The sequence below is a fragment of the Talpa occidentalis genome, unplaced genomic scaffold (genome assembly GCF_014898055.3).
Source record: "Talpa occidentalis isolate TD23 unplaced genomic scaffold, MPIMG_talOcc4v2.1 talOcc4.7, whole genome shotgun sequence".
NCBI classification, from domain to species: Eukaryota; Metazoa; Chordata; class Mammalia; order Eulipotyphla; family Talpidae; genus Talpa; species Talpa occidentalis.
The window spans coordinates 40483582-40496057 of record NW_023605083.1 but is presented as its reverse complement, the minus strand read 5'-3'; the positions used below and the strand labels follow the sequence as shown (position 1 = coordinate 40496057).

Here is a 12476-nt window from a genome sequence, read left to right as displayed (position 1 = left end):
AGTGAAATAGCTAAGAATTGGAGACAGGCACAGTGACATGGCTGAATCCTTATGATTAGAGATATTTAATATTCCATTTAACATACCCACCAGGGTTCCTAAACCAACCTTAATAATAATGTCAACTATTTTTCATTAACATACAATAAGCAGATATTGGCCTAAGGTTACATACACTTTTTTTTTAATAATAAATTTTATTTTTATATTCCCCATACAATTGCAACCCCCTCATTCTGACCCCAATCTCTCCCCTCCCGCCACCCATCCCCCAAAAAGTGTCTCTGGTTCATAGTTTTATGTTGATTTTGATTTTCACTTTCTTATAGTTATTCGGTTACATACACTTTTTACTTAAATCCTCATCATAGTACTAATCAGCACTATAATATCTGTTTTAACTATGAGTAGCAAAAGACACATTTTCAATGTGTGTAAAGGTTCATACTCAGAAGTACAGGAAGCGACTGACAACATAGATACGGACAGGATCCATCTGCAAGAATTTTGAATCCCTCCTAAGAGTAAAGAGTTTCTCTGAGAAATCAGACATACTGGGTGACATCATTTGTCTAACAGTTATAAACCATCTTTACCATCATACAATTCACAAAGGACTCTCTTTCTAATATTTAAAAAGTTGAGATATATCTAGAGATTGTATGATACATTAGGAAAATACTATTTCTTCATTCATAAATGACATGAAACAACAGTGAAATATGTAGGTGACCACAGGCAGAGTCCAGGTTCAACATTTCTTTGGTAGTGAGGTTAGAGTTAGGTTTACACACACACACACACACACACACACACACACACACAAACACACATATACACACTGATGTTGAGGGAATCTAGACTCACTCAGTCAAGCAGTGGAGCAGGACAGCAAATCCTCCTCAGGGACCATGAACTTGCTGAGGGCTCTGCTGTAAAGACAATGCTGTAAAGTGCTTACTGTCCAAGAGAGGCACTGGGCACATCACGTTGCAGCTACCAACACAGCAACTACGTACACATTAATGTCAGCACACTCATATGCACACGCTCACACACACACAGGCACACATTCACTCTCACACACACACATACCCCACACTAAACCATGGAGTGCCATGCATTTAGAACTCAAATAAAATACAAGATCACACTTACCAAATAATTCTGTAAAAATTTCAAGTCCTCCCTCCCCTGCTGCTCATGGATAAATGCAGGAACCCCTGCTCCAGAGTGGGGAGCACATCTTCTCTCTTTACCCTCTGCAGTCCCTTTCCTTACCTGAGATGAGTAGCCAGAGATGAACCATGGAGCTAAGGAGAGGGAGGGCAGATGTTTGAGATCAAAGTGTTGATTAAGAGACTGCAGTTCACACTCAGCATTGGTTCCCAAGTGCTTTATGGGACACCGGTTTGTTTTTGTGCTCTGGAGCTGGAGGGGAACAGACTAGGGTGTCATTTTCTGCTCTCCAATTCTGTCTCTCTGTCTAGTCTCCCTTTTCATTCCCTCCCTTCCTTTCACCCTCTCTCTCTGTCAGAAGAGAGAGATCACACACCAGACATATTTGTGAAGGAACATTCTTCCACCCCCATCACACACAGACCCACATAGAGGCACATCAGACCTCTGAGCACAGAGACACAATCTGCTCATCTCCAGTCCCCACGCACTCTGACCAGGCACCTAATCAGTGTCTGAGTCCTCAGCTTTTGCTGGGAAGACCAGCAACAAATAGTATGAAAACAATCTCTGTGAGTCCAAGGCCTCCAAGCTTGCTGTGTCTGTCCCTGATGCCACAGAACAGGCAGGATGACACCACTTTATAAACCACTTGAAAGGACTGACCTAGTTGGAGGCACTTGAGCAATGTCGAGGTATAAGGGGGACAATGACCTAGTCAGGCCACCTGAGAAGCAGGATGACATGGCCTTCCTCTAGCATGAGGAAGCCAGTGCCTGTTCAGATAGCACTGGGTCCTGGACTCTGTCATTCATTTATTATTCATCCTAAATAAGTAAAGTCACTTCTCTCAGTCTTGTTTATCAGTTATAAAGTTCAGATAATTAAAGTTTGATAGTTAAGAAGATTTTGTTAAAGTTTCGAGGCATTTCCTGCTAAAGCACATAAATGTTCAATAAATGTGAGCCCTAGGTGTTTACCCAAAGGACACAGAAACATCAATTCCAAAGAGCACCTGCACCCCTATGTTTATAGCAGCACTGTTTACAATAGCTAAGCTTTGGAAACAACCCAAATGCCCCAAAATAGATGACCTGATCAAGAAGATGTGGTACATATACACCATGGAATATTACTCAGCATTCAAAAAAGATAAACACATGCAATTTGCAGCAACATGGATGGCGCTGGAAGGGATCATGCTCAGCGAAATAAACCAGAAAGAAAAAGAAAAATACCGGATGGTCTCACTCATAGCAGGAATCTCGAAAACTTAAATAAGGGACCAGGAAAAAGAATAACTATAAGAAAGAAAATATCAAAATCAACAAACAACTATGAACAAGAGACACTCTATGGGGGGTGATGGGTGGGGAGGGGAGGGATTGGGGTCAAAATAAGGGGATTGCAATTGTATGGGGAATATAAAAATAAAATTATTTTAAAAAATGTGAGCCCTTATTGTCAGTATCTTTGCATATCCCAACAAAATAAAAGTATAATCATTGATGTTATGCCAGTTCAACGAAGCTGCCAATGCCTATAAGCAAATTCTTGAAGCTTAGTCTGGTGATGATTGGGCACATTCAGTCTCTGTCACTTTTGACTCTCACCTCTGCCTGAAAAGTTGGTTGAATTCACGCTTCCAGCTTCTCTAGTGGGTGAACTAGAAGGAAGGTTTCCAAATCAGTACATTCTAATCACCCCCACATCTAAACACCTGATGCTTGATAATAATTTAAGCCTTTTGTGTACGTGAAGGAGTAAAAGACAGAATATTGGGGAGAAATGAAAAAAGATGTAGGAAAATTAGGAGCATTTCTCTACCAAAACGACATTCATATTATATGGTGAGTTCTTATAAATTTATATCTCTGTATATCTATGTGCGTGTATCATTTGCATATATATTATATTTCTTATTTTCATATTGCTAAGGTCACATATATTAACTGTGAAATACACACTCCCAATTTATACAATTTTATGCACTCACATCAATATAATGATTTAACTCATAGAATTGTAATTGAGTTTACTGAGTTTTTCACCCCTTCCCTTTGGTGTTACTGCCTAACATGCCTACACTAAGTGTAGCAATTTGAAATGTATTGCCTGATGAACTTTACATAGACGTATCTCCATGGTTAGTACTACCAAATAAAAGGTAGAACGTTCAAGGACACCAGAAGAAATTTCTTTGAAAAGAACTAAAGCAGTTACTGATAAGATAAAACTTTCAAAATTGCATCTATGAAAATATTGATTAAATGCAGATAAACTATTACAAAACCAACTTCAGAGGAAATGAAGCTGTGGGTATTCAAAAGTTTATTATGGGAATGTCAGAATTTGAAAACTTGGAAATTCAACTTACATTAGCAGAGTTTTTTACGATATTCTTTCTGAATCTCTCCTTCCATGGACTGTGAGGAGCAAAGGGAAGAAAGGCAGGGATTTCATGGAGCTGGTAGGACTGAAGGACTTTCCATCCTCATTCCTGCCTCTTCATGTCTTCCCTAGTCTCCTACCCCAAAATATGTGACGTAGCAATCAGGCATCATCTACTCCAAGAATTGCTAAGCAAATGTCAGAATCATTACTCAGTCTGGTGGATTAAATTGGTGTATGTCAGTAGAGAGTGTTTATTAACATATTCATCTTGAATCTTTTGACATAAGGAACTTAGCCCGATTCACAAGTGTTTCCAGGGCACGTTTCATGTCTCTGTTTCTCAGGCTGTAGATGAAGGGGTTCAGCAAAGGGGTGACAACCATATACATCACAGAACCAGTTATGTTTTCCTCTCTGGATGAAGAGAACAGGTAAACTTCTGTAAGGGTCCCATAAAATAAAGCAACAACAAGGAGGTGGGAGCCACAGGTAGAAAGGACTTTGAAAAATTTCTTGGCAGAGGGTTCTTTGAGGACAGTGGTCCAAATCCGGATATAGGAGCCAACGACGCCAATAAAAGGCGAGAGGATGATCACCCCTCCCTCAGTGAAGATGACCAACTCATTGATGGAGACGTCTGAGCAGCTGATCTTCATGAGTGTAGGGAGGTCACAGAAGAAGTGGTCTATGGTATTGTCAGCACAGAAGGAGAGTCGGGCCAAGAGCAGGGTGTGCAACAGAGAGTGGAGACAGCTGAAGAGCCAGCACCCAGCTCCTAAGAGGACACACAGCTCCTGCCTCATGATGGTGTTGTAGTGGAGGGGCTGACAGATGGCCACGTACCTGTCATACGCCATCACTGCAAGAAGGAAATCATCAAAACAACCAAACCATATTAAAAAATATGTCTGGGAAATGCATGCTGCATAGGGGATGGACTTGTCATCACTGTGCATGTTTGTCAGGATCTTAGGGACAGTGACAGATGAGAGACACACATCACTTAAGGCCAAATGGCTGAGGAAGAAGTACATGGGGGTGTGGAGGCGCGAGTCCAGCCTTATGAGCAGGATAATGAGCAGGTTCCCCAGCACCGTGGTCAGGTATATGCCCAGGAATAGGGCAAAGAACAGGCCCCGCTGCTCTGGACGGATGGGGAGCCCCAGAAGGATGAACTCGGACACAGTGCTCTGATTCTCCCTCTTCATGTTGCTCATGTCTCTCCTGGGAAAGTAGGGAGAGGTACAAATCTTAGAAGTAGGCATAAAAACATAGCAATATCCTCTTTCCATGTACGTGTCAATTGTTAATTTTTTTGCTCAAATTTATTGATGGTCTCAAAATAGTCTCTCAGAGGATCTTTGATGGTATAGTACACTCACACAATATCCTGCAAGTTTTCCTTTTGTGGAATCCGAGGACGTTTTTCTTTATTCCAGAATTATTTACTGCATCACAGCCTTGTGCCAGATATGACACAAAGCATTGAGTTCCTTACAGTGAATAAAAATGCAAAGTCCTAACACTCAAGTATTGTACACATTATCATGCTAATGAAAAGTCAGAAATAGGCATGACATGGCAAAATCAGGAGAGAAGCAGGACAAAGACATTCCTCTAATATTTGTTAGTAACTCCCTAAAGTGGAGTGGAAAAGCTAAGTATATGTGACAGGCTTACAGTGACAAGGCAAAATCCTTACTGATCGGAGATATTTAATATTCTCTTTAACAGAGTGTCCACCTGGGTTTCCAAACCAGCCTTAAAAATTATGTCAAATATTTGTCGTGAATATACTGTATTCAGATATTCGGCCTAAGAATTTACATACACGTTTTAGTTAAAACTTCATCATAGCACTCATTCTTCAGCACTATAATAACTCTTTTAACTATGAAAGCAAAAGTACATTTTCATTTTGTGTAAAGGTACATGAATATTGAATCCCTCCTAGGAGTAGAGAGTGTCTCTGAAAAATCAGACATGCTGAGTGACACCATTTGTCAGTCTGTTGGTCCAAGCGTTATCGACCATATTTACCATCATGCAGTTTACAAAGGGATCTCACATACTTTCATTTCACAGCTAGGGATTGTGTGAAACATGACAAATATATTATTTGTTCATTTCATAAATGACATAAAACAACAGCCAAAGAGAGAGGTGGCCACAAATGGATTCCGGATTCGGCCTCCTTTGGCATGAAATTAGAATAGGATCACACACACACGCACACACACACTGAAGGAGCAATCTAGAATTACTCACTCAAGTAGTGAAGCAGGACAACAAGGCTTCTTCAGGGACCATGAACTTGCTGAGGGCTCTGCTTATCTTGGTTCACGCCACCGAGATGACAGTGTCTGGACCCCCATGTGGAGGCCTGGCTGCCCACTGACTTTTGCTGTGTCAGCCTCACTGAGAAACAGAGGAAAAAAGCAGGAACCAACTGAGCCAACCAGGACCTTGTTTGGGGCAGGGCTTGTGAAAGGTGCCGGGTCCAAGCCCTGGAAGGATCAGGCTGTGTGCTCCAGGTGTGTGAGGGTTGTGCAGGGACCTCTTTTGTTGCACGTTTACCTGTGCTACCTGAAAGTGATGAAGGAGAAACATCATGACACAGTATAATATCAATTCTATTGCCAAGCACCAGAATTGAGCTAGGCAAGGTGCTGACAGTCTGTGTGGACTGCATCGTTTAGTCCTCAGAATTGTGTTGTACATGGGAGTAGTTACCCCTCCCAGGGAGGGAGCTGAATGTCAGAGAGCAAACATGTAAGGTCCAGACGAGGACTGGGCCCGGTGGAACCTGCTGCAGCACTGAGGTCCCATCCATTATCCACCTGCCTGGTGGCAGAGACTCCCAGGAACCTTCCTCCCAAACAGAAATGGATCAGTGTTGAAAGATGCATAATGTGATCCGTGAGTGAAAATTTGGGTCCGTGAGGCACACACACACACACACACACACACACACACACACAAAAACTTCAAGTGCTTTGCATTTATAGCTCATAAAATACAGATCACACTTACCAAATGACTCAGTGAAAGTTTCAGTTCCTCCCTCCCCTGCAGCTCATGGGTAAATTCAGGAACCCCTGCTCCAGAGCAGGAGCAAATTTCTCTCTTTGCACTTTGCAGTCGCTTTACTTACCTGTGATGAGTCACCAAAGGTGAATGTGTGGGGTTTATGGAGGAGGGAGGTAGATGGTCGAGATGAAAGGTTGACGAAGAGACCGCAGATCACACTCAGCAGTGTGCTATTTGCAGGCCCAGTTGGTGCTTCACTTCTGGGGCAAAGAGGGGGAAAGAATAACATGTCATTAACCTCTCTCCCACTCTATCTCCAGATTCTCTGACTGTCCTTCCGTTTCATTCCCTTCCCTTCCTTCCCCACTCAGTCTGACATGAGGGTGAGGTCACAAACACACACATATTTGTGAGGGAACATCCATCCACCCATCACACACAGACCCACCTGGAGGACACCTCTGACCTCTGAGCACACAGACACCCTCTGCTTACCTATCCCTGCCCACCTCACCGTGTGTCGTTCCTCCTTACATCAGTCACCTTCTAATCAGTGTCTGAGTCCTCAGCTTCTGCTGTAAGACCAGCAAGAAAGAACTGAGAAGATATCTTGTGTGAGTCCATCGCCTCCTGAGCTTGCTGTGTCTGTCCCCGATGCCAGAGAATACCAGGAGGACACCACTTTATAATCACTTGAAGGACAAGGAAGGTCCCTCAGCTCCTGGTTAAGGAAAGAGAGTAGTTTGACTTTCTCAGTTCGCATCAGACCCTGGGGAGGAGCCTGCATAGAGACTGGATAGTAGACTGTGCTTGTTGGAGGCACCTGAGCGGTGTGGAGGTGTCAGGGGGCACTGACCTGCTCCTAGGCCACCTGAGAAGCAGCGTGACCTGACCCTCCTCTAGCATGAGGAGCCAGCACCTGTTCAGACAGCACTGGGTGCTGGACTCTGTCACTCATTTGTGGTTATCCTAAAGACGTGAACTCCCTTCTCTCAGTCTTGTTTATCGGTTATAAGGTGCAGATAATAAAAGTATGATAATAATAAAGATTTTTCAAGTTTTGAGGTCATTCCTGCTAAAGCACATAAACGCCCAATAAATGTCGGCCCTTATTGTCATTACCTTTGCATATTCTAACAAAAGAGAAATATAATCATTGATGTTGATGCCAGTTCAGGCAGTTGAGTGACTCAGTCAATTGATCATTATTTTCAAAGCTACTTCCACAACACGAGTATGTGGAACGAATGTGAGTAACTCAGCCTGTACAGTTTTACACCAGCTCGGTTTAACTTGGTGACAGACACCCCCAGGCTGATGGCTCTGTGCTGCTCTAGACTCTTCAGAATGTGGACATTTGTGCATGGCCCTTCTCAAGGTTCTCCCCTACACACCTTGCCCAGTTCAGTCCACACCCCCAATTTTTCTTATGCATATAATGTACCTTAGAACTGGGGACACAATTCCTTCCCATGTCTCCAAAGTTATGGCACCTCTAAGAAAACATGTGCTTTTAACACACCCCTCTGCCCCCTATACCCTATGCTGCACACACAGGGGCTCACTGGGAATCAGACTCTGAAATGCAGCTTCTCTAGTCCAGACAAAAGGACACCTGCCATCTCCAAGGCAAGTATCTCGTCCACACATAGTTTTTTATTTCCGGTCCATTTTTAAAATTTTATTTTCTATATTTTTTACATCATTTTTCATTTTTGCACAATGTATGCATTTTCCTCTTGGTTATATAACCCATTCAATTCCTACCACCCTTTTTTGAACTTAATCCCTCCTCCACTCCCCGGCGCCCCTGTAGTGTGTCTCTGGTTTATAGTTGCTTGTTGATTTTGATTTTTACTTTATTATAACTAGTCTTTTTCCTGGTCCCTTATTTAGGTTTTCTAAATTCCTGCTATGAGTGAGACCATCGGTATTTTTCTTTTTCTTTCTGGCTTATTTCACTGAGCTATGCCCAAAAATAGGTGACTAGATCAAGAAGATGTGGTACATGTACACAATGGAATATTATTCAGCAATCAAAAACTATAAACTCTTGCAATTTGCAGCAACATGGATGGAGCTGGAAGGGATCATGCACAGGTAGTTTTTGTTCTGTCTTTTAACTCTTGGTGAGGGACAGAGTCCTCATAGAGACCAGGGATTTTCCTCAGTTCAAGTCTCTGGAACAGAGCATTCATTCAAGGTAATTTAGCCATGTGACCAAGGTTACAAATAATCATCGCAAATGCTAACAGGTAAGTTATTTTTCAATAATTTTCAAATTATTGAAAAAATAACCACACAACGATTTTTCTGTGGATTGTGAAACATAATAACTTCATCCCATGTGTTCTTCTTTCATTGGAAATATTTGCAAAAAATGACCCATGAAGACATCGGCACATAAGCTTTTCTTTGTAAGGAAATTTTAATGAAAATTTAAATTTTCTAAGTGGGTTAGGACTATTCAATTTAACTGCTCTCATTTGTTTACCTTTGTTAGTTTTTATTTGATACACAGTAAGCTTCCCATTATTAAGATGAACAGTTGGATCATTTTGCCAGATGCATTCATTGTGAAACTATCATGTCAATGAAGTAGAGATACCGTGTGTGACCCTGCAGATGGCCATGTCCCATACTCAGACCCCACCTCCCCTTTTTACCTCTCCTCCTCTAACCATGCAAGCCCTGACCTGCTTACTCTCACTATAGTTTGCTTGTTCTAGAAATTTCCATAAAGGGAATCACATAGTATGGGCTATCCTCTGGCAGACTTCTTTCATTAGTATGTTGCTTTAAGAGATATCAGAGTTGCTATATCAATATTTCTTTATTTTATAGCAGAATAATAGTTCACGTGTACCAAACATTGGTTATCACTGGGTTATTTTCCACTTGATACTATTAACATTAAGCTGAACATTTATAAACCAGTTTTGAATGGCCATAGACTTTCACATCTACTGATGATTACCTAAGAGGGAGATGGCTGATTCCAATGTAAGAACCTGGTCAGATTTTATGAACGACTATTGTTTTCAAAGTTGTCATATCGGTTTTCATTCTCAGAAGCAGTGTATGAGAGTTTGAACTCCCTCAAAACCCTTACATTCATCAGTTTTTTAAATTATGGTAGATCTAGTCAACTTTTGTTATGACCATTTCTGTAAATTCAGCATTCTACTGGGAGCGTAGTGATGACATTTTGTCAAGTAAATTTGCATTTACTTGATCTCTAATAATATGCAGCATCTAATCATGTCTTATATTTATCTGGTGAAGCATTTGTTCACATCTTTTGGCCCTTGTTTAAGCCATATCACAGGATTTCATCCCATGTGTTCTTCTGAAAATTTTTTATTTGTGATTTCATATTAAGAGTATTTTCTATCTTAATACTGTACATTTTACATTTAGTGCAAGATTTGGCTGGAAGTTTGCTTTAGCGACTGTGGGTATTCAATTCCTTCAACTCCCTTTACTGTCGACTGTATTTCCTCCACTGAATACCCTTGCTCCTCTATGAAGTATCTGGTCTACAAATATGGATCTGTTTATAGGCTCTGTTCTGTTCCATGGACCCGTTTTGTTTTTCATCCTTATTCTAACATGAGTCAGACTTTATTACAGTAATTTTATGATCAGCTTATATTTTTAAAAAAATTTTTATGGGTTTATTTATATATACAAAAACTCGGGTACAGGCCAGAAGTTGGGGTGGGGGTGAGAGGATTCACCAGAGACAGAGTAAGGGGCAGAACAGGCAGATTGACTGAAATACACTGCTGAGGGGAGCAGCGGGTGAGTCAGAAGGGGTCTGCTGCACCACATGGGTAGCTCCCTGGCTAGGGATCAAACTCGTGCTGCAGTGACTGCGGATATTTCATAGGTTGTGTCTTAACCCCTTGCACCACCAGGGAGGTCCGATTAGCTCATACTTTAGAGGAAGATTCACGTGTCCTCTCGTCAAAACTATTTTGAGTAACCCACGTTCTTGGCATCTCCTTCAAAAACTAGATCAGCTTCCCAATTTGTTGTGAATTTTCAAGTGTTCTCATATAATCACTACCTTATATCTACAGCTTACCCACAATTTTCCATCGTATAAAACTCCTGAATTTTGTCAGTTTGTTTTTCAGCTAATATCTTGATTTCAAATTCTCTTTGGTAGAATATATTCCAGGTTGCTAGAGATTGCTAAAAATATTTTTGTTACGTATAAAAATTAAATTCTTCTTTTTTCTGATTCCTTCGTTCTTTTGCTGCCATGGCATATAAGCTCATTCTTGTAGCTTAATTTGGTGACCATTGGGTGCATCCAGCTCTGTCACTTTTGACCCTCACCTCTACCTGAAAAGCTGATTGAGTTCACTCTTCCAGCTTCTCTACTGGGTGAACTAAAAGGAAGGTTACTAAGTCAGCACAGTTTAATCACACCCACACCTTTGCATGTGATGCTTGATAATAATATAAGGCTTTTGTCTATATGAGGGAGTAAAAGACAGAAAATTGGGGAGAAATAAAAACAAAAGAAAGAAAATTAGGAGCATTTCTTTACCAGAATGACATTCATAATATTTGTTGATATAAATATGTCTCTGTATATTTATGTGAATATATCATGTGCATTTATTATGCATTATTTTCATATTGCCCAGGACACATAAATTAACTGTGAAATACACACTCCCCAATATGTAAAATTTTATGCGGCCGTATCACCATAAGGATTTCACTCATAGAATTGTAATTGAGAGCAACATGGCGGCGAGGAGACGCTGCTAGTAAGATCTCCCATTAAAAAAAGTTAATAGGGAGGAAAAGCGGCAGGTCCCAGTGAGAAGTGGGACACGGAAGATAAACGGGTGACGCCAGCGAACTGCCCGAAGAAGAAAGTGGCCATAAAAGAGGACTAGAAGGGAGGGAAGCTCAGAACCCTGCTCCCCTCCCCCGCCCACAGAGGCGGCACTCTCCCACCGGCAGAGAGGAGGAAACAACACACCAAAACGGCCCACAAGAACAAACGACGCAGCAAGCGGGACTGTGAGTGGAAAGGAACTATTTCAGCCACCACACCCCGTGAACGGGAGCTGAGGCGAACCCTGCAGGATCCGCCGCGGTGGTGAGCGAACGGCTCCGGGCGCCATTAGAGAAGAACAAAGACCCCGGGAGACGCGCACACAGCCCGGGCTGCCAGTAAGCTGGCGCGGAAACGCAGCGCGCTCGGGGAGCTTGAAAAGCAAGTGCAGACCTGGATCGCAGCAGCCCAGGTCCCCGCGCCTGCGACCTAGGCTTGCGGGGAGACGACCTAGGCTTGCGGGGAGACGCACGGAGGTCCTCACTGAGGTGAAGGTCCCTCCCTGAGTGAGCAGGAACCAGGCGCCCAGGCACGGGAGCTGTGCAAAAGGCGCCATTCCCGCGCCACTGAACTGGGCTACAGCCCGCGTCCTGGAACTGAGGGCTTTGAACTGAGATCCAGGGCACGAAAATTCGGGGCGTGGGTTCTCCACGACGGTGGGGCACAAGGCAGACACAGCACCCCAAAGCTGTTGAGGTGTACCCTACCATTCCCGCTCTGTTCTCTGTCCCACGGGGTGGGGGGAGGCGAAAAACAGCCCCCCCAAGGACAATAGGAGAGATCTCTGGCGCCACCTAGCGACCAGGAAAAAAAAAGTCACTAACACCCTATAAAACAGGACATTTCTTAAGACTGCTTGAAAAGGGCAGAAGGTTTCTGGAGGACCCAGTGGCCAGCCGGGAAGTTATTCCACGCCAGGCCCCTTCCGACCAGCAGTCTGAGCCCACAGAGGGAGCAGGCACCCACGTCCGGGGCAGACCGGGTGCGCAGAAGAGTGTGCCTGAAACCGGAG

The 12476-nt window shown here is 42.8% G+C and overlaps 1 protein-coding gene across 1 annotated transcript; it reads right to left on the bottom strand.

Moving 5' to 3' along the window:
• Positions 1-3571: 3571 nt before the first annotated feature.
• Positions 3572-5966, bottom strand: LOC119232471 (olfactory receptor 1J4-like). The gene is made up of 2 exons (XM_037494483.2): positions 5842-5966; positions 3572-4797 (listed from the first exon to the last, which is right to left on the bottom strand). Exon 2 carries the CDS (start codon positions 4788-4790, stop codon positions 3837-3839), a length of 954 nt encoding a protein of 317 aa, XP_037350380.1. The 5' UTR covers positions 4791-4797; positions 5842-5966; the 3' UTR covers positions 3572-3836.
• Positions 5967-12476: the final 6510 nt, after the last annotated feature.